The following is a 23,450-nucleotide window of genomic DNA, read 5'->3' as shown; positions in this document are numbered from 1 at the left end:
CTTTACTACAGCACTTTCCCTCTCAAGTCCAAAATGACAGGAATATTTGCACTCGATATTTCATTCACTTTGGGAAACTTTGTTGTTGTTGTTCAGTTGCTAAGTCATGTCTGACTCTTTGTGACCCCGTGGATTGCAGCATGCCAGACTTCTCTGTCCTTCACGATCTCTTGGAGTTTGCTCAAACTCATGTCCGTTGATTCGGTGATGCTATCCAGCCATCTCATTCTCTGTCATCCCCTTCTCCTCCTGCCCTCAATCTTTCTCAGGATCAGGGTCTAGGCTCAAGTAAAGATTCAACCCCACAACAGGGCATTTCTCTATAAGTTATATTCAAAAATATGAGAGTGCAAAGATTCATAAGAGTGTCTCATTGAATTTCACTTTAGAAGAAGTCCATCAAGATGATGACCAGCTAAAGAACCACCAGAAATCTCAAAACAAAATCCTTAGGGGAGTTGCATTCAAGAAAACAACTCTGACTAAGAAAAAGAGCCACGAACGTAGTTCATTGCAGAAAAAAAATGTGAGTACAAAATATATTCCTTCAAAAAAAAAGCTTCTTAAATATGATTCACATGGAAAGAATTTAGACTTACCTGCTGACCTCAGAAACTGTGCAGAAAAGAAATCTGATATAGCTAAAGAGCATAGGAAATCATTCAATCATAGCTTATCTGATACAAAGAAAGACAAAAATCAAATTGGAAAAAAATGTGAGAAATCATCTACTTATAGCTCATCTAATGGGCCTGACAAAACTCAAACTGACAAGAAATATACTGAACAGGACAAAATTCAAACTGGAGAAGAACATGAGAAATCATCCAGCCATTGCTCATCTCTTACTAAGCATGAAAAAACCCAGAATAAAGTGAAACCCTATGAATGTAATGAATGTGGGAAGGTTCTCAGCCATAAACAAGGACTTGTTGACCATCGGAGAATCCATACAGGGGAAAAACCATATGAATGTAATGAATGTGGGATAGCCTTTAGCCAAAAATCACACCTTGTTGTACACCAGAGAACTCATACTGGAGAAAAACCATATGAGTGTGTTCAGTGTGGCAAAGCCCATGGTCATAAACATGCTCTCACTGACCATCTGAGAGTTCATACTGGGGAAAAGCCCTATGAATGTACTGACTGTGGGAAAACCTTCAGACATAGCTCAAACCTTATGCAACATGTGAGATCTCATACAGGTGAGAAGCCCTATGAATGTAAGGAATGTGGAAAGTCTTTTAGGTATAACTCATCTCTTACTGAACATGTGAGAACACATACAGGTGAAATACCATATGAATGTAACGAATGTGGAAAAGCCTTTAAGTATAGTTCATCCCTTACTAAACATATGAGAATTCATACAGGTGAGAAACCCTTTGAATGTAATGAATGTGGGAAAGCTTTCAGCAAGAAGTCACACCTCATTATACATCAAAGAACTCATACTAAAGAGAAACCCTATAAATGTAATGAATGTGGAAAAGCCTTTGGACATAGCTCATCTCTTACTTACCATATGAGAACTCATACAGGTGAAAGTCCATTTGAATGCAATCAGTGTGGGAAGGCCTTCAAACAAATTGAAGGTCTTACTCAACATCAGAGAGTTCATACTGGGGAGAAACCCTATGAATGTAATGAATGTGGGAAAGCTTTTAGCCAAAAGTCACACCTCATTGTACATCAGAGAACTCATACAGGAGAGAAACCCTATGAATGTAATGAATGTGGAAAAGCCTTCAATGCAAAGTCACAACTTGTAATACATCAGAGATCCCACCCTGGAGAGAAACCTTATGAATGTAATGAATGTGGAAAAGCCTTCAAACAAAATGCATCCCTTACCAAACATATGAAAACTCATTCAGAAGGGAAATCTCATGAGTGAAATTAGAGTGGGAAATCTGAACAAAAGGTTTTATTTAAACTTATAAGTATTCTGAACTTAAAGGATGTTAGAAAGCCTTTAATAAGAAGTCACACCTTGTTATGGATGAGAGAATTTGAAAATGAATCTTCACATAGAAGAAATGGATGGAGAGTTTAAATTTGATACTAAACCTTTTATATAAAATATTGTTATAAATGATCTATATATTCAGACTGAAATATAAAGCTTTTAAAATTGTTAATAAATAACCAGTACACTAGAGAACCAGATTACATATTCTGACAATTCCTGAGTGGCTTGAGTGTTGTGTCTTTAAGCACCATGTATGAGAATTAAGTTTGCATATCTGTTTAGTGCCATGTATAAACGTCTGTGACTGTTGGTATAAGCGTCATCTTTGATGCTATCACACAGGTCTTTGTATTATCAGAAAACTTTATAAGAGGATTATTATTTATATAAAAATGTTAATGCAAAATTAAGAGAAAATGAAAGAAATCAGTTGAGGACATGCAGGTGCCAATAGGGAATACTATCAAAGATAACATTGTTGGGTGAAATAAGCAGGTTGCTCAACTATGTATATAGTTTGTTCCCATCTATGTACAAAAGGGTGTGTGTGTGTTTGCATGTCTGTCTGTGTGTATGTATATATTAATATGTTTGTATACATGTATTTGTGTGTATGTATGTATGTGTGTATGTGTATATACATGTTTTTTTATGTAAATAGATTGGTTTGAAAAAATACAGAAGAAACTTAGGGGTTGCCTTTGGGCACAGGCGTACAGGAATGAGGTCTGGGATAGGAGAGAGACCTCCTCTTTATTGTATACTGCTTAAATTTTAAAATCATGTACATATATTATTTTCACAATTAAAATCCTTTTAATATGTATAAATCAACACTAATGAAAATTTTCACTGAACCCACTCTGTGATGTGATTTGACTAAGTAAAAGTTTCTAGGCTTATTCATAAATGAGCATATGGTATTAAATTTGATATTGAATTCACAAAGGCTTTTCTTATCAAACGTATTCTTTCATTAAAATAATAAATTACAACTATTACTTGGAGCTGTTTCTTTTATTTACTATAATTTTAAAGACTGAAGATGAACTGTGATTGTAGCTGAATAAAAGGGGTTTTCTGAACAATCACTCCACTTTATCTCATATTCAAAGTGCTTTTATACAAATACCTCAATCTGGGATTTCAAATGTACTGCAACAAATGGCTCTACTTCCTGTTCTTGCCCAATAGCAGACCTTGTGAATAGATCAGTGCACTCTTTCTGAGTGAATCTAGACTTGGCCTCAGAATATTCTCAAGCATGCATTCTAGAAGGTACTGTTAATCCATTTGGGTTTGCACAGGAAACCTGTTTTCCTATTTTCCTCATGAGTTATAGATTTAAAAATACAGCTGAACTGTTCTAAAATGTAAGTTGTTACACTAAAAATAGTAACATAAGGACAAAAAATGGTTTTGTAATATAAGATAAGAATAATATTTGATATATATGTCATCTTTTACATTTTTCATAGCACATTCACTACATTACCTGATTTGTTCCTCAGAATAAACATGAGTTGGTAAGAAAGACTCTAGTCATGGTAAATACTTCTCAATAAATATTTCAAATAAATAAGTACTGTTCTAGCATAATTATAGATCCTTAATAATATGTGGTTAAATACTATCTTTGCAAATATTTCTGGTCCCAGCAGCTGCCTACTGACCTCATTTTTTTGAGAATTGAAAGGTATAAATATTTAAAATAGAACTTGTGTTTGTGTGTGTACATGTACACATGCATGTATTGAAAGATCAACTCATGAATATTATGCACTCATTACCAAGTAACTTACGTACTCTCAGGTGAAGACAATGAAATCTGAAAGTCATTTCCATCAGTAATTTATTACCAAATGAAAATCTGGCACTATACACAGAATGAATTCATCACTGTCTAGAGCTGTAATAAATCTCACTTTTTAGAAGAATAAAGCAGTTGCATGTATGACCAGATTAACTTTCTTACATCTCTTGGAGAACCCACAATAGTGCCACACCTGGGATGGTCAAGAGTATAGTGTGCCTGAACATTAAAAATGAATGCTGAAATTCATCCTGTGCAGTAAAAAATGAATTAAAATTTAGCATCAATGAATGAGGAAATAATATTTGAAAATGACTAGAGGCAAACGGTGAAAGAAAATAGACATACAGATGTGAGTCCAAATCAATGATATGGTTGGTTGGGCATGCATCACAATGGCCTAGAAGGCTTGTTACTAGAAAGACTTTAGAAACAGGCCCCACCCACAAAATTTCTGACTCAGTAGGTTTGTGATCTGGCCTGAGAATTTGCATTTTAAATAAGTTTACAGAAGATGATGATGTTGGTCGGGGACCACACTTTGAGAATCACTAATCTGAATAATTGTTTAAGTAAAATTTTAAAATATTTTTAAATGTTCCTGAAATATTTCTTCAATATAAAGAAGAGGAAGGGCATATATCTGTGTAGTTAGTTATTATATTAACAGTTTTAAAACATTTATTTCTTCATGAACTTTTGATCACGTGTATATTATTTGCTGGACACTATTATAAATCTTAGGGACATAGCAGTCAACGAAAAAAGAAGGAAAGAAATCTTGTCCTCAGCTTAATTCTAGAGTGGGAGACAGGCAGTAAATCTAAATATAGTTGCCCCACAGGGGATTGGTTCCAGGACCAGCCAGTTACCAAAATCTGAGAATGCTTAAGTCCTATAGTTGGCCCTATATCCAAGGGCCATATCCAAGAACTCAACCAACCATGGATTGTGTAGTACTGTATATATTTATTGGAAAATATCCATGTATAATTGGACCCATACAGTTCAAACTGTAAGCAAAATATAGAATATGACAGAGGGTGATGAGTGGTATGGCAAAGGACAAAACAGAGAAGGGGAATGCAATTGTAAGAGAATGCAGTTTTAAATTTGATGGTAGTGGTGATGGAGTAAGCTCAATCTCACTTAGTGGTGACACAGTCTTGAAGAGTGCAGAAGCAAGTCATATATATATGATGAAAGAGCTTTCCAGACATACATGTTTTAGAATCTGAAGGTGTGGAAAGAGAAAGGTGCTGAACATACAGAAGAGGAAAAAGTAAGAAAATTTTCCATTAAATCAAAAATTTTAAATAATCAGGTTTGCAAGAGAGGTAGAAAGCAAGATCTCTCTCTCTCTCTATCTCTCTCTCTCTCTCTGTCTTTCTAATGGGAGAGCACACAGACAAGCAGTTTATTTATTTAAGTCAGAAGCAAGACAGAAATACATACTCCGAGAAAAAGGGTATGGGCATCCTCTCTGATGAGGAGGAGCATAGTAAAGAGGTAATTTTCATTTTTATTTTTAAAGGATTTCATTTTCCCAGTTAGACATTTGAAAAAAAAATCTTTTTTTTTTTGGCTGAGACAAATGGTTTGCAAAAAAAAAAAAAAGATCTCTCATACACTGCTTTTCGTAGTCAAGTTAGTACAACCTATTTAAATGTAAATCTGACAGTGTACACTGCACTCCTACTTCCAGGAATCTCTTCTATGATACACAGTTAAGGTGTAATATAGTGATCACAGAATACAGAGAAGTTGGATAAAGCAGTCAATTGCCAATTAATTGATTAAATAAAGTATGACACCCTTATTAGATAGAATTTGATGTGGCAGAGGAAGATAACTTGAGAGAAAACACACAGTTGGCTTTTTTTTTTTTTTTTTAACATGAAAAACCATAAGACTGAGTTTATAGCAACCTCAGCTACTGGAAAATGAGGAGAGAATCCCAGAAAAGAGGCACGAAGAGGGAGGACCTCAGATTATGTGAATAAACTGCCCTAATCTCCGGCTGACCGTGAACCATGCATGGTGGCACAACTATCTTTTTGTCTTCTGAACTGAGCTTTCTTTTGCGCTGCTACTGCAGAGAAAGAGTTTAAAGTTTGAGTTCAACAATGTTAATTACTTGATAAAAGCATTAACACTCCTCCAAGAAATATACAAAATCCTGAATTGTCATGATTTATCACTCACAATATCTAGGATACAAGAAAATTCAGATTAGGAAAATGTGACCCCATTTCAAGAAAACAACCAACCCAGAAATTGGAATAGCAAATGAGGATATTATTATAGATATTATAACTATGCTTAATGAAATAAAATATGCTCCAAATGAATAAAGATTTTTTAACTCAAGGAAGAAATGGAAATGAAAGAAAAACCAAAATAAAATTCTAGAACTGAAAACACAATGTCTGAAATTTAAAATTCACAAGATAAATGTACCACATGTAAATTACAGGGAAAAGAGTCACTGCCTTGAAATAGATCCGTAGAAATGATCAAACAAGTGAGAGAAAAATGATGACAAGACATTAACCTGCGACCTGTGGGACCAAAAAAAAAAAAAAGTCTTACATCTATGTAGATGAACTCCCAAAAGGAGAGTGAGGAGAGAATGGGACATACTAAATATTTGAAGATATAATGGCTATTTCCCCAAGCTTGGTAAATGATATACTGATTTGAGAATCTTGGCAAACTCCTAATAGGATAAAAATGAAGAAAACCATGATTAGAAACATCCTAAACACACTTGAAGATAGAAATAAAATCTTGAAAGCCAGAGAAGAAAATGACACATTTTATGTGATAAGAACAGTTTTAATGATTGGTGACTTATCATCAAAAACTGTGGAGGCCAGAAGACAACAGTGGATCAGTATCCTTAAAATGCTGCAGAAAAACAAACAAAAACCTTCAACCTCAACCTCGAATTCAATAGCCAGCAAATATATCCTTTAGAAAATGGAGGTGAAATAATGACATTTTAGATAAATGAATTAAGAGAATTTATCCCCAAATACCATAAATTTTTTTAGACTGAAAGGAAATAATACCAGATGGAAACTTGGTTCTTCAAGGAAGCATTAAAGAACATCAGAAATGGCAAATATAGAAGACTATTCTAACCTGTTGCTGCTGCTGCTGCTGCTAAGTCGCTTCAGTCGTGTCCGACTCTGTGCGACCCTATAGACGGCAGTCCACCAGGCTCTGCTGTCCCTGGGATTCTCCAGGCAAGAACACTGGAGCAGGTTGCCATTTCTTTCTCCAATGCATGAAAGTGAAAAGTGAAAGTGAAGTCGCTCAGTCCTGTCCGACTTGTAGTGACCCCATGGACTGCAGCCCACCAAGCTCCTCCATCCATGGGATTTTCTTTAAAATACTTAGGGTTATTTAAAACAAAGCTTATAATAAATAAAATTATTATTATTATTTTTAAGGGCTTCCCTGGTGGCTCACTGGTAAAGAGTCTGCCTGCTAATGCAGGAGACACAGTTTGACCCCTGATCTGGGAAGATCCCACATGCTGCACAGCATCTAAGCCCATGCGCCACAACTACTGAATCCACCTGCCACTATTAATAAGATATCCCTTATTAATTTGAAAAAATCCTTTTTATCCCTAGTCTAAGAGGTTTCTTTTTGCTTTCTTATCATGAAAGCATATTGAATTTTATCAAATGCTTTTTTCTATATCTATGGCATATGGTTTTTCCTTTTATTCTTTTAGTAGTTTTATTTCCTGACTTTTAAACATTAATCCAACTTACATTCCTGACATAAACTCTGCTTTTTCATATGTTATTTTTATATGTTGTTGTGCAGCTCATTCCTGTTGAGTAATCTGGTTTGAATACTGTAAACTCTTTGGCCTTCCTATTATCTGATCTCTTTCTCCTCAAGTCAGTGAACCCCTGGGCTCTCTTTGAAATACTCCTCCCTGAGAATTTATCCTGAAGTCTTCCTCCAGGATGCAGACTGGGGCAATCGTAGAGCTCACTGGATCTATTTTTCAAGTATCATGGTTCTGTACTGTTATTCAGTGTCTTAAAACCACTGTTTTATATGTTTTTGTCCAGTTTCTAAGTTCTTTAAGCTAAGAGGGTGAATCCAGTTTCTTTTATTCCATCATGGATGGTTGTGTAATTCTTAACCTCCAACCCCACTCCCCTAACAGGATTTTTAAGAATGGAGTGATCACATTTATTTTCAACTTCATCTGAAACTTAAAATACAAAAAGTTGCCCAAAATTTTCTGTAAAGAACACTCACAGAAAATTTATCTACATGATAAACTTATGTAAAAAACAACAGTAATTAGTGTAGTATTGTATTGGGATAGGAGTAGCTTAGTAGTAAAAAAAAAAAAAGGCTGATATATATATATATATATATATCTCAGCTTGGACAATGCAGATTTGGACTGCACAGGTCCACTTATATGCAGATCTTTTTTCTATAGTAAATGCTACTTGATATATGGTTGTTAAATCTGTGGATACAAAAACTAATACTACTTGGCAAGTGTGAAATTATCCTAAAGGGAGTTAATTGTGTGATGCAAATTTGTGAAGGTCTTAAATATTGTTATCTTATTAGTTCTAGCCCCACAATAAACTCCACCTGCTTACTGAGATAAACAGATCTAGCTAATATTTGATGCTGATCTCTTCTCCTCCAGGTTATGTATGAATAGGAACAGACTACCATTTTTTGCATCTCTCTAACGTCTGTTTTTTTCTGTGTTCTGTTACCATCACTTTGTTTTTGATTGATCCATATTTCTCTACATGTACTGCTGCCATCAATAGGGTTGTAATCATGTCCATTTATGCATGATTACTTATGATACCTATACACTTTCTGTTATCTCTTGTGTATAGTTTATGTTTCTATATTTATAGTAGATAGATTTATTACTTTCAGTGTTTTTAATAGGAAAACTTCTGCATTGCTTCTGTATACTCTCACCAGATACATAGTAGGTACCAAATAAGTATTTTTGGTCACTCTTGAATTTAGAACTTTAGAACCCTGAACTCTTTTTGAACAACTTCCTAGCCCTAGCCCTTTACTTTGTCATTTTGAGTCGTTCACTTTACTCTTTCTTTCATAAGTAGTTGCATGCATGAGCCCTTTGTAAGCAGGTATTTGTTTGGTGTTCTGGGAACCAGTGGCATTGAAAGGTGTGCCAGTGGAACTTTATCTTGTGGTAATGAAAAGAATCAGGCCATTGTCAGATACTATATAAGGAAGTGATAACAGTTTTAGGAGTTTTGTCTCATTGGTTAAGTATAGCTTTGTAGTTACTATAGATTACCATGACTTTTGGAGAAGGAAATAGCAAACCATTCTAGTATTCTTGCCTGGAAAATCCCATGGAGAGGAGCTTGGCAAGCTACAGTCCATGGGATTGCAAAGTGATGACAGAAGCAACTTAACACACACACACACCAAGGCTTTTCCCTCAAATGTCAGTGTATGGGATTATGGTATTTACAGGTACTTATCTGAGCTGGTCTTTGAGTTTAGGGACCAGCGATCTTAAATTTTATTTGTGCATGGAGACAAGGTATAAGGTATTTCCTTTATTAATAAACAGTCAATTGCTTCTTTCTTCAAAATACTGTACACAGATAACTTAATTATGTTGCCTTAACGGCAACAACATTCCTATATTTCAGAGTTCCTGAAGACAACTTAAGACACAATTTTGAGATCCATCATAAACACCCAAGCCCATATCCTTCACCAAGATTATTAGCATCAGCTTTTTAAATCAAATATTATCTTCTAAGTAGGAAAGTGAAAGTAAAAGTTGCTTAGTCACGTCTGACTCTTTGCGACCCCATGGACTTAGTCCATGGAATTCTCCAGGCCAGAATACTGGAGTGTGTAGCCTTTCCCTTCTCCGATGGATCTTCCTGACCCAGGAGTTGAACTGGGGTCTCCTGCATCACAGGCGGATTCTTTACCAGCTGAGCTATGAGGGAAGCTAAGTAGAAAGAACCGTATTAATAGATAACAGAGGGAAAAAATGGAGAAATGTAACAAAATACTTAGCCAAGAAAGAATCAGGTAACTAAGTTACAATCAAGTAGCTAGAAATCTTTGTAAATAATAGTTCATCTGTCCATTGCAATGGTGGTACGAGGTTCTAATTTTAGTGTTGGTAAGAGGTGGTATACTTGGAAATGCTGGTTCGTGTCCACTGTGCAGAGCCTCCTCTTGCGTGCGTGCTAAGTATCCTCAGTCACATCCAACTCTGCAACCCCACGGACTGGAGAAGGAAATGACAGCCCACCCCAGTAGTCTTGCCTGGAGAATCCCATGGACGGAGCCTTCTCTTATCTGTGTATAAAACAGTTTGCCTAGTAGGAGCAGCATTCAACTTCATTTCTCACATATCTTAGTGATCTCAGAGGAAGGGATAGTCCTCTTTCATTAATGAGTCTCTCTGTTTGTTCCCTAGACTCAGTTTTTTTTCTATTTGTTTTAGGACCTTGATTTAATGATTATTTCATAATTTAGTCTCTCCTTGTTCTAATTTTAGACATTCAAAATTTTTTTCTTTTATAAGAACATAGTATGTAACAATACTTTTTAATTTACCTTTTAATCTTATTCTCTCCTTTCATTATCAAACTTTTCATTCTCCTGCCTAACAGCCTCAATTCTATTCTGCTTTAATCTTCAAATTTAGACTCTGATTATCTGTTTTTAGCTCAGTTGGTAAAGAATCTGCCTGCAATGCAGGAGACTCCAGTTCGATTCCTGAGTTGGGAAGATTCCCTGGAGAAGGGATAGGCTGCCCACTTCAGTATTCTGGCCTGGAGAATTTCATGGACTGTATAGTCCATGGGGTTGCAAAGAGTCGGACATGACTGAGCGACTTGCACTTTGTCTGTTTTTCTACTGAAATTATTTTTAAGGGACCCCTGAACCCTGAATTCTTTCTTGATGGAAGCCTGTTCTTAGTCCTTTCCATGCTCAAGCTTTCTGCTGCATTTGATATTTTGTCTTTGCTTGAGTGACATCACTAGATTACTTTCTGTTTTAATCTCTTTCCAGGTGCTTTTTTTGTTAGTTTCACTTCCTCCCTAGCAGAAATGCATGTCCTTTTAAGGTTTATATTTTAGTTGTTTATTTCTTATCCCAAAGAATTCATGCATTCTGATATCCTCAAAAATAGTCCTCCCATGTCATTAATTCCCTGATACATCTTTTTCAGCTCACATATCTCATTTGAATTCCCCATAGCTTCCCTGCTTAGAGTATATCTCTGTTTGAATGTCCCACTTCACTTTAGTTCTTTTTTTTTTTAATTAATTTTATTTTATTTTTAAACTTTACATAATTGTATTAGTTTTGCCAAATATCAAAATGAATCCGTCACAGGTATACATGTGTTCCCCATCCTGAACCCTCCTCCCTCCTCCCTCCCCATACCATCCCTCTGGGTCGTCCCAGTGCACCAGCCCCAAGCATCCAGTATCGTGCATCCACTTTAGTTCTTTATGGTCAAGTTTTACCACTTTATGGTAAAACGTGAAATCGCCAACTTTCTCTCAGTAGCCTCTTTTTCCTTCTTCAGTAGTTCTATCATTTGTACCACTATTACCTGGCACTATTAGCTCCTTTATTAGTATCAGCACCATTAATTCCAGCTTTCTTGGATAGAAATCAAATATACTTATGAACCTCATTTTCAAGAAATTCTTCTTAATCAATGTCAGTACATTTTTGTTTCTTTTTCTTTTTGTGTTTTATAACACATACTAAATTCTTATGTATTATCCTAATCCAGGCCCATGTCATTTATATAATACTTTCTTTGCTGAATTTGATAGCCGTATTCTGTTATCCATTTTAGATGAAATTAACAAGCACTTCATCTAAAACATAACACATTTATCATATTGCTACTATGACAAGGTACTTCATTTTTCTATGTTCTACTACATTGTATTTCTGTTTGTCAGAAGTTGTTATTATATGATCCTGTTTTATTTTTCCTTTCTTATTTTTACCTCTGCTTTCTGAAGACATATACCTGAATTAGTATCATTGACTCTTTGTCATGTCATGTACTTTTTATATCTTTATCTTTAAAGAATATTATTTTTGGCTGCATCAGGTCTTACTTGTGGCATGCAAGATCTTCATTTGTGGCATTTAGGATCAAAGGTGTATGGGCTCTTTGTTGTGTGTGGGCTTCTCTCTAGTGGTGCATGGGCTCCAGAGCATGGAAGCTCTGTAGTTTGCAGCAGGCAGGCTCTCTAGTTGAGGCTCACTGGCTCAGTAGTTGTGGCACATGGGCTTAGTTGCCTTGCAGAATGTGGGATCTTAGTTCCCTGACCAGGGATTGAACCTGTGTCCCTGGCACTGGAAGGTGAGTTTTTAACTACTGGACCACCAGGGAAGTCCTTATATCTTTATCTTTGATTATACTATGACTTTTGTCTCAGTGCTGTCATTTCTTTTACCACACTTATCTATATTAATCTCTCCTTTAAACTACCATATTAATCTGAACCTATACTGTATTAAATCACTGCAGATGGTGACTGCAGCCATGAAATTAAAACACGCTTACTCCTTGGAAGGAAAGTTATGACCAACCTAGATAGCATATTGAAAAGCAGAGACATTACTTTGCCAACAAAGGTCCATCTAGTCAAGGCTATGGTTTTTCCTGTGGTCATGTATGGATGTGAGAGTTGAACTATAAAGAAAGCTGAGCACCAAAGAATTGATGCTTTTGAACTGTGGTGTTGGAGAAAACTCTTGAGAGTCCCTTGAACTGCAAGGAGATCCAACCAGTCCATCCTAAAGGAGATCAGTCCTGGGTGTTCATTGGAAGGACTGATGCTGAAGCTGAAACTCCAATACTTTGGCCAACTGATGCGAAGAGCTGACTCATTTAAAAAGACCCTGATGCTGGGAAACATTGAAGGCAGGAGGAGAAGGGGACGACAGAGGATAAGATGGTTGGATGGCATGACTGACTCAATGGACATGAGTTTGAGTAAATTCCGGGAGTTGGTGATGGACATGGAGGCCTGGCGTGCTGCAGTCCATGGGGTCACAGAGTTGGACACGACTGAATGACTGGACTGAACTGAACTGAACTGATGACAAAGCTTGTATGAATTCTGCAGTGATATCATACACAAGGGCCTATTCCATAGGGTAGAGCTCATTACTGGGCAGAATACAAAGGTATGCATTTTCACTTCGTGGGGCTGATGGAACAGATTACCACAAACTAGGTGGCTTAAAACAACAGAAACGTATTGTCTCAGTGATGTGGAGCATCTTTTTATGTGTTTGTTAGCCATCTGTGTGTCTTCTTTGGAAAAATGTCTGTTTAGTTCTTTGGCCCATTTTTTGGATTGGGTTGTTTATTTTTCTGGTATTGAGCTGCATGAGCTGCTTGTACATATTTGAGATTAATTCTTTGTCCGTTGCTTTGTTTGCTATTGTTTTCTCCCATTCTGAAGGATGTCTTTTCACCCTATTTATAGTTTCCTTAGTTGTGCAAGAGCTTTTAAGTTTAATTAGGTCCCATTTATTTATTTTTGCTTTTATGCAAATTTTGCCTTGGAGTAGAGAATGAAGCAGGGCAAAGACTAATAGAGTTCTGCCAAGAGAACGCACTGGTCATAGCAACACCCTCTTCCAGCAACACAAGAGAAGACTACACATGGACATCACCAGATGGTCAACACTGAAATCAGATTGATTATATTCTTTGCAGACAAAGATGGAAAAGCTCTATACAGTCAGCAAAAACAAGACTGGGAGCTGACTGTGGCTCAGATCATCAACTCCTTATTGCCAAATTCAGACTGAAATTGAAGAAAATGGAGAAAACCACTAGACCATTCAGGTATGACCTAAATCAAATCCCTTATGACTATACAAGTGGAAGTGAGAAATAGATTTAATCTTAAGAAATTTTAGATTTCTTAAGTAAGAAATAGATCTGATAGACAGAGTGCCTGATGAACTATGGATAGAGGTTCATGACATTGTACAGGAGACAGAACTCAAGACCATCCCCAAGAAAAAGAAATGCAAAAAAGTAAAATGGTTGTCTGAGCAGGCCTTACAAATAGCTGTGAAAAGAAGAGAAGCAAAAAGCAAAGGAGAAAAGGAAAGATATACCCATTTGAATGCAGAGTTCCAAAGAACAGCAAGGAGAGATAAGCAAGCCTTCTTCAGTGATCAATGCAAAGAAATAGAGAAAAACAATATAATGGGAAAGACTAGAGATCTCTTCAAGAAAATTAGAGATACCAAGGGAACATTTCATGCAAAGATGGGCTCAATAAAGGACAGAAATGGTATGGACCTAACAGAAGCAGAAGATATTAAGAAGAGGTGGCAAGAATACACAGAAGAACTGTACAAAAAGATCTTCATGATCCAGATAATCACGATGGTGTGATCACTGACCTAGAGCCAGACATCCTGGAATGTGAAGTCAAGTGGGCCTTAGGAAGCATCACTTGGAACAAAGCTAGTAGAGGTGATGGAATTCCAGTTGAGCTATTGCAAATCCTAAAAGATGATGCTGTGAAAGTGCTGCACTCAATATGCCAGCAAATTTGGAAAACTCAGCAGTGGCCCAGGACTGGAGGTCAGTTTTCATTCCAATCCCAAAGAAAGGCAATGCCAAAGAATGTTCAAACTACCACACAATTGCATTCATCTCACACGCTAGTAAAGTAATGCTTAAAATTCTCCAAGCCAGGCTTCAGCAATACGTGAACTGTGAACTTCCAGATGTTCAAGCTGGTTTTAGAAAAGGCAGAGGAACCAGAGATCAAATTGCCAACATCCGATGGATCATTGAAAAAGCAAGAGAGTTCCAGAAAAACATCTACTTCTGCTTTATTGACTATGCCAAAGCCTTTGAGTGTGTGGATCACAGCAAACTGTGGAAAATTCTTCAAGAGATGGGAATACCAGACCACCTGACCTGGCTCTTGAGAAACCTGTATGCAGGTCAGGAAGCAACAGTTAGAACTGGACATGGAACAACAGACTGGTTCCAAATAGGAAAAGGAGTACCTCAAGGCTGTATATTATCACCCTGCTTATTTAACTTATATACAGAGTACGTCATGAGAAATGCTGGGCTGGAGGAAGCACAAGCTAGATTCAAGATTGCCAAGAGAAATATCAATAACCTCAGATATGCAGATGACACCACCCTTATGGCAGAAAGTGAAGAAGAACTAAAGAGCCTCTTGATGAAAGTGAAAGTGGAGAGTCAAAAGTTGGCTTAAAGCTCAACATTCAGAAAACTAAGATCATGGCATCTGGTCCCATCACTTCATGGCACATAGATTGGGAAACAGTGGCTGAATTTATTTTTTGGGCTCCCAAATCACTGCAGATGGTGACTGCAGCCATGAAATTAAAAGACGCTTACTCGTTGTAAGAAAAGTTATGACTTACCTAGACAGCATATTGAAAAGCAGAGACATTACTTTGCCAACAAAGGTCCATCTAGTCAAGGCTATGGTTTTTCCAGTGGTCATGTATGGATTTGAGAGTTGGACTGTGAAGAAGGCTGAGCACCGAAGAATTGATGCTTTTGAACTGTGGTGTTGGAGAAGACACTTGAGAGTGCCTTGGACTGCAAGGAGATCCAACCCGTCCATCCTAAAGGAAATCAGTCCTGAATATTCATTGGAAGGACTGATGCTGATGCTGAAACTCCAGTACTTTGGCCACCTGATAGGAAGAGCTGACTCATTTGAAAAGACCCTGTTGCTGGGAAAGATTGACGGCAGGAGGAGAAGGGGACAACAGAGGATGAGATGGTTGGATGGCATCACTGACTCAATGGACATGGGTTTGGGTGGACTCTGGTAGTTGGTGATGGACAGGGAGGCCTGGCATGCTGCAGTCCATGGGGTTGCAAAGAGTTGGACACGACTGAGTGACTGAACTGAACTGAACTGACTCTGGGAGGTGGGTCATATAGGATGTTGCTGTGATTTATGTCAAAGAGTGTTTTGTCTATGTTTATCCTAGGAGTTTTATAGTTTCTGATCTTACATTTAGATTTTTAATCCATTTTGAGTTTATTTTTGTGTATGGTGTTAGAAAGTGTTCTAGTTTCTTTCTTTTACAGGTGGTTGACAGTTTTGTCAGCACCACTTGTTGAAGAGATTGTCTTTTCTCCATTGTATATTCTTGCCTCCTTTGTCAAAGATAAGGTGTCCATAGGTGCGTGGATTTATCTCTGGGCTTTCTATTTTGTTCCATTGATCTATGTTTCTGTCTTTGTGCCAGTAGCATACTGTCTTGATGACTGTAGCTTTGTAGTATAATCTGAAGTCAGGCAGGTTGATTCCTCCAGTTCCATTCTTCTTTCTCAAGATTGCTTTGGCTATTCGAGATTTTTTTGTATTTCCATACAAATTATGAAATTATTTGTTCATTTCTGTGAAAAATACCATTGGTAGCTTGACAGGGATTGCATTGAATCTGTAGATTTCTTTGGGTAATATACTCATTTTCACTATATTGATTCTTCCAATCCATGAACATGGTATGTTTCCTCATCTATTTGTATAATCTTTGATTTCTTTCATCAGTGTTTTATAATTTTCTATATATAGGTCTCTTGTTTCTTTAGGCAGATTTATTCCTAAGTATTTTATTCTTTTCATTGCAATGGTGAATGGAATTGTTTCTTTAATTTCCCTTTCTGTTTTCTCATTGTTAGTGTATAGGAATGCAAGGGATTTTGCTAGGGTCCAGCCCCGGTTGGATCCAGGAATTCCCTCAGGATGACGGCGTCGGCGATTAAGGGATAACAAAGGCTGAGAGATTTATTAGATGCTCAATAATAACTGGTTTACGCAGGAAATCAATAAAGTTCGTGACACCAAACTTGCTCTGACCACGGAGGCCGCAGGCGCCCTCTCGAATAGCGGAAGGTGCCCCACCTTAGGCACCTTCTCGAGTGGGTCTTAGAAGCCCAGGCAAATAAGTGGTCGCAGAGGACCTCCACGCTCCAGATGGAAACTTCAGCCAGAAATTGAGAAAAGGAATGACATGGGGAGACCAAGCTTCGGTGAGCAAGGCCCGTAGCTTTATTTTCAACAGGGGCTTTTATACCCTAAGTTGCACATAGAGGATAATAGGGGATGTGAAATCATGCAAAGTCAGCAGTCTTTGATCCTTATTGAAACCAGGGTTTCTTTCCTGCAAATTTATCATATACAAATGGTTTAGGTGATTTACATCATCTTCTGGCCAGAAGGCCTACTAACATTTTATGACTCTTGACAAAGGTTTGTCAACTGTAAGACTTATTTTCTCTAAGAGTAATTATTTTAAGGTTTGGCGCCATCCTCCGAAGGTGTTAGATAAAGTTGCATTCCTATGGCAGAGGTGCAGTGGGTTTACAACAAAGGAAAGAATTTATTACCTTAAGGGTCTAAAGTTGCTAGCACCAAGGCCACTACTTATTTTTTCTACATACCAACTATATTAATTAATACACATTCAAGGATACAATTCAGGGGATGTGGAAACTTGGCAGCAAGCATTGGCTCATCAATGAAATCTTTTACTAGTTTTATTCTGACAGTTTCTAACTCTCTGAGAGGCTCTAAGCTACTTAAATATCTTCAGCTTCCTTGTAAACAATCATATGCATAGCTGTAGGAATCCGGGTAAACTTGTCAGGTGAGTTAGAGAGCTATCTAAGGGGTTTGGATTTAAACACTCCTAATGCCCAGGAACTTATTAACTGGAGCTGTAAGTTAACTCTTTATCAGAGAGAGCAAGATGGTGGTGGGGGACAGCCCCCAGTAAAGTCAGAGGTAAGAGCACAAAGCAGTAAAGTAGGCAGACCCTGGTTTTTGGGGGTAGATGCTCGAGAATATCCAGGGGGACTCCTGAGGCTCCATCCCGCCTTTGAGTATGCCGAGCCTCCTTCCTCATGACCTTTGCCACGGGTGGAGCTCCTCATGCCGGTTCCCGGCAGGATTTCTCTGTGTTAATTTTGTATCCTGCAACTTTACTATATTCATTGATTAGCTCTAGTAATTTTCTCGTCATGTCTTTAGGGTTTTCTATGTAAAGGATCATGTCATCTGCAAACAGTGAGAGTTTTACTTCTTCTTTTCCAATCTGGATTCCTTTTATTTCCTTTTCTTCTCTGATTGCTGTGGCTAAAACTTCCAAAACTATATTAAATAGTAGTGGTGAGAGTGGGCACCCTTGTCTTGTTCCTGACTTTAGGGGAAATGCTTTCAATTTTTCACCATTGAGGATAATGTTTGCTGTGGGTTTATCATATATGGCTTTTATTATGTTGAGGTATTTCCTTCTATGCCTGCTTTCTGGAGAGCGTAAATGTCATAAATATGTGTTGAATTTTGTTAAAGGCTTTCTCTGCATCTACTGAGATAATCGTATGGTTTTTATCTTTCAGTTTGTTAATGTGGTGTTTCACATTGATTGATTTGTGAATATTGAAGAATCCTTGCATCCCTGGGATAAAGCCCACTTGATCATGATGTATGATCTTTTTAATATGTTGTTGCATTCTGTTTGCTAGAATTTTGTTGAAGATTTTTGCATCTATGTTCATTAGTGATATTGGCCTGTAGTTTTCTTTTTTTGTGGCATCTTTGTCTGGTTTTGGTATTAGGGTGATGGTGGCCTCATGGAATGAGTTTGGAAGTTTACCTTCCTCTGCAGTTTTCTGGAAGAGTTTGAGTAGGATAGGTGTTATCCTCTCCTACTAAATTTTTGGTAGAATTCACCTGTGAAGCCATCTGGTCCTGGGCTTTTGTTTGTTGGAGGATTTTTTTATGACAGTTTCAATTTCTGTGCTTGTGATGGGTCTGTTAAGATTTTCTATTTCTTCCTGGTTCAGTTTTGGAAAGTTATACTTTTCTAAGAATTTGTCCATTTCTTCCAAGGTTTCCCTTTTATTGGCATATAGTTGCTGATAATAGTCTCTTATGATCCTTTTTGTTTCTGTGTTGTCTGTTGTGATTTCTCCATTTTCATTTCTAATTTTGTCGATATGATTCTTCCTTTTTTTCTTGATGAGTCTGGCTAATGGTTTGTCTATTTTATTTATTTTCTCAAAGAACTAGCTTTTAGTTTTGTAGATTTTTGCTATAGTCTCCTTTGTTTCTTTTTCACTTATTTCTGCTCTAATTTTTATGATTTCCTTCCTTCTACTAACCCTGGAGTTCTTCATTTCTTCTCTTTCTAGTTGCTTTAGGTGTAAACTTAGGTTGTTTATTTGATTTTTCTCTTGTTTCTTGAGGTAAGCTTGTATTGCTATGAACCTTCCCCTTAGCACTGCTTTTACTGAATCCCATAGGTTTTGGGCTGTTGTGTTTTCATTTTCATTAGTTTCTGTGCATATTTTGATTTCCTCCGTTATTTGTTGGTTATCCAGAAGTGTGTTGTTTAGCCTCCATATGTTTGTATTTTTAACAATTTTTTTCCCTGTAGTTGACATCAAATTTTACAGCATTGTGATCAGAAAAGATGTTTGAAATGACTTCAGTTTTTTTGAATTTACCAAGGCTAGATTTATGGCCCAGGATGTGATCTATCCTGGAGAATGTTCCATGTGCACTTGCAAAAAAGGTGAAATTCATCATTTTGGGGTGAAATGTCCTATAGATATCAGTTAGGTCTAACTGGTCCATTGTATCATTTAAAGTTTCTGTTTCTTTGTTAATTTTCTGTTTAGTTGATCTATCCATAGGTGTGAGTGGGGTATTAATGTCTCCCACTATTATTGTGTTACCATTAATTTCCTCCTTCATACTTGTTAGCATTTGCCTTATGTATTGAGGTGCTCTTATGTTTGGTGCATATATATTTATAATTGTTATAGCTTCTTCTTGGATTGATCCTTTGATCATTATGTAGTGTCCTTCTTTGTCTCTTTTTACAGTCTTTATTTCAAAGTCTATTTTATCTGATATAAGTATTGCTACTCTTGCTCTCTTTTGGTCTCCATTTTCATGAAATATATTTTCCAGCCCTTCACTTTCAGTCTGTATGTGTCCCTTGGTTTGAGGTAGGTCTCTTATAGACAGCATATATAGGGGTCTTGTTTTTGTATCCATTCAGCCAGTCTTTGTCTTTTGGTTGGGGCATCCATACCATTTACATTTAAGGTAATTATTGATAAGGATGATCCCATTGCCATTTACTTTGTTGTTTTGGGTTTGAGTTTATAAACCTTTTCTGTGTTTCCTGTCTGGAGAAAATCCTTCAGCATTTATTGAAGAGCTGGTTTGGTGGTGCTGAATTCTCTGAATTTTTGCTTGTCTGTAAAGCTTTTGATTTTGCCTTCATATTTGAATGAGATCCTTGCTGGATATAGTAATCTGGGTTGTAGGTTTTTCTCTTTCATCACTTTAAGTATGTTCTGCCATTCCCTTCTGGGCTGAAGAGTTTCTATTGAAAGATCAGTTTTTATCCTTATGGGGATCCCCTTGTGTGTTATTTGTTGCTTTTCCCTTGCTGCTTTTAGTATTTGCTCTTTGTGTTTGATCTCCGTTAGTTTGATTAGTATGTGTCTGGGGGTGTTTGACCTTGGGTTTATCCTGTTTGAGACTCTGAGTTTCTTGAACTTGGGTGGCTATTTCCTTCCACATTTTAGGGGTGTTTTCAATTATTATCTCCTCAAGTATTTTCTCATGCCCTTTCTTTTTGTCTTCTTCTTCTGGGACTCCTATGATTTGAATGTTGGGGCATTTAACATTGTCCCAGAGGTCTCTGAGATTGTTCTCATTTCTTTTAATTTCTTTTTCTTTTCCCCTCTCTGCTTCATTTGTTTCCACCATTCTATCTTCCACCTCACTCATCCTATCTTCTTCCTCAGTTATTCTACTGTTGATTCCCTCCAGAGTGCTTTTGATCTCATTTATTGCATTACTCATTATTGATTGACTCTTCTTTATTTCTTCTAGGTCCTTGTTAAACATTTCTTGCATCTTCTCAATCCTTGTCTTGAGTCTATTATCTGTAACTCCATTTTGTTTTCAAGATTTTAGATCATCTGAACTATCATTATATTGAATCCTTTTTCAGGTAGACTCCCTATTGCCTCCTCTTTTGTTTGGTTTGGTGGGCATTTATCATGTTTCTTTACCTGCTGAATATTTTTCTGCCACTTCATTTTGTTTAGATTGCTGTTTGGGGTGCCCTTTCTGTAGGCTGGAAGTTCATGGTTCCTCTTTATTGTGGAGCCTGCTCCCTGTGGGTGGGATTGGACTAGTGGATTGTCAAGGTTTCCTGGTTAGGGGAGCTTGCATCTGTGTTCTGGTGGGTGGAGCTGGATCTCTCCTCTCTGAAGTGCAATGAAGTGTCCAGTAGTGAGTTTTGGGGGTGTCTGTGGGTTTGGCATGGCTTTGGGCAGCCTGTCTTTTAATGCTCAGGGCTGTGTTCCTGCTTTGCTGGAGAATTAGCATGGTATGTCTTGCTCTGGAACTTGTTAGCTCTTTGATGGAGCTTGGTTTCAGTGTAGGTATGGAGGCTTTTAGGTCTGCTCTTGTCTACTAATGCTTCCTGGAATCAGGAGTTCTTTGATGTTCTCAAGTTTTGGAGTTAAGTCTCCTGCCACTAGCTTTCAGTCTTATTCTTACAGTAGCCTCAAGACTTCTCCATCCATACAGCACAGATGATAAAACATCTATGTTAATGGTGAAACAATTCACCACAGCGAGGGACACCCAGAGAGACACATGGAGAAGAGAAGAGGGAGCAGGGAGATAGAGGGGACCAGGAGGAGAAGAAGGGGAGTCAAAAGGGGAGAGAGCAATCTAGCCAGTAATCAATTCCCTAAGTGCTCCCCACAGTCTGGAACACCCAGATAGATTCACAGAGTTACATAGAGAAGAGAAGAGGGAGCAGGGAGATAGAGGGGACCAGGAGGAGAAGAAGGGGAGTCAAAAGGGGAGACCAGTCTAGCCAGTAATCAGTGCCCTAAGTGTTCTCCACAGCCCAGAACACCCAGAGAGATTCACAGAGTTAAATAGAGAAGAGATGGAGGAGGGAGAAGATAGAGGTTATCTGGCAGGGGAAAAGGGAGAATCAAAAGGCAAAAAAGCAATCAAGCCAGTAATTACACCCCTAAGTGAAAATGGAACTGAAGATTGGATTCTTAAAGGTACAAAATTGATAACAAATACCAGAAAGCAAAGATTAAAAATCTAGAATAGAAGTTAGACTCTCAAAAAAAATATATTAAAAACACAAAACAATCACAATAATTATAAAAATATATATATATATGAAATTTGCTTTAAAAATAGGGTATTTATTTTTTGCAAAGTAATAGTAGCTTATAAAAATGAAAATCAAAGGAGTAATAAAGAACTCAAATTTTAAAAAATTATAAAGCGATAATAGTAAAAATATATCTAGGAATTTCTCTGGACATGTTGTGGGCAGTGTGGGGTCAGTTCAGTTTCAGATAGTTCCTTGTTTCAGCTGTACTCATTCTCAAGGTCTATAGGCCCCCTCCAGTGCTTAGTCAATATTAACTACAGAGTTTTAATCTGTGTGCCTGTCACTTCAAGTGGTTCCCTCTTCTTTGTTTATTTTGGCTTTCTCTGTTTGCAAGTCTCTTCAGTGTCTAATTTCCACTCTGACACAAGGGGGTGAAGGTGGTCATTTATTTATTTATTGTGTTATTGTGTTGTGGGGAGGGAGGGACACTGCAAACAAATCCTGCTGGCATGTGTGGGAAGTGCTTGCAGTGTATGGACCACACTGGGTTTGCCTCAGCTTAAGGTGGCGTGTGCTTCCTGGGTCTACACTGCTCAGGCTCCAGGGTGCTCAGCAGGGCACTGTCCAAAGCAGTTTCATGCACTTCCCAGGTCTAAGCTGCTCAGGTTCTTGGGTACTCCGCAAAGACAGACTCAGTTGGGCATGCATTTTGTGCCCTTCCCGGGTCTGAGCAGCTCAGGCGACCAGGTGTTCGGCGAGCACACTATCCCAAGTGGGCACTTTCCCAGGTGGACCGTGCGTCTTAATCACCTCCCCATCCGGCCACTCAGTTTCCCCGGCGTGCCGCCAGAGCACCGAGTCAGGTATGCTGTGTGTCTCCTCTGGGGAGCTGATCTCAGGCTGCGACCCTCCTGGCAGATGTCAACCGTCTAGGATCCCAGGAAGACATGGTTAGCAACTGGGAGCCTGCTCACAGTTTGGTGGAGGATGCTGTCTCTGGGGCCGAGATTGGAGCAGCCCCTTGCTTTCTGGCTCTGGCTGTCACATGCCTGCCTCTCTGCCTCCGGTGGGGAGGGAGGGGCCTGTACACTGCGGGCTAGCTCTCCTTTATTCGCTCAACCCTTTGTTCTGTGAGTGGGCCAGGCTGAGCGTTAGAGCCTTTTGCAGGAAAGTTCTCTGCTGGTGGCAGATGCAAGCATCTGGGCTATTTCTCCGCTGGCAGTTGCGGTTAGGCACTATTCTGTGGGTTGTGTTTTTTTTTTTAACTCCCGATTATGTTGCCCTCTGAGATTCCAAAACTCCCCACAGACCCGCCTGTGAGAGGGTTTCCTACTGTTTGGAAACTTCTCCTCCTTCACGACTCCCTCCCCAGGACGGGTCTCCGTCCCTAACTCTTTTGTC

General features: G+C 38.1%; 1 protein-coding gene across 2 annotated transcripts in view; it reads left to right on the top strand.

Moving 5' to 3' along the window:
* ZFP37 (ZFP37 zinc finger protein) overlaps positions 1-23,450 on the top strand; it is an 83,580-nt gene that overhangs the window by 13,669 nt on the left and 46,461 nt on the right. Inside the window, exon 4 of one of the 2 annotated variants that reach the window (XM_061426513.1) lies at positions 390-2,973. The exons of the other annotated variant lie outside the window; for it this stretch is intronic. Within the exon in view, the coding sequence (XP_061282497.1) occupies positions 390-1,900 (1,511 nt within the window). The 3' untranslated portion in view covers positions 1,901-2,973. Of the gene's footprint in view, positions 1-389; positions 2,974-23,450 lie in introns of those variants that run through there. 2 annotated transcript variants of the gene reach the window in all.

Source organism: Bos javanicus, chromosome 8, assembly GCF_032452875.1.
Source record: "Bos javanicus breed banteng chromosome 8, ARS-OSU_banteng_1.0, whole genome shotgun sequence".
In the NCBI taxonomy this organism is placed as follows: Eukaryota; Metazoa; Chordata; class Mammalia; order Artiodactyla; family Bovidae; genus Bos; species Bos javanicus.
This window is presented reverse-complemented; position numbering and strand designations above follow the sequence as displayed.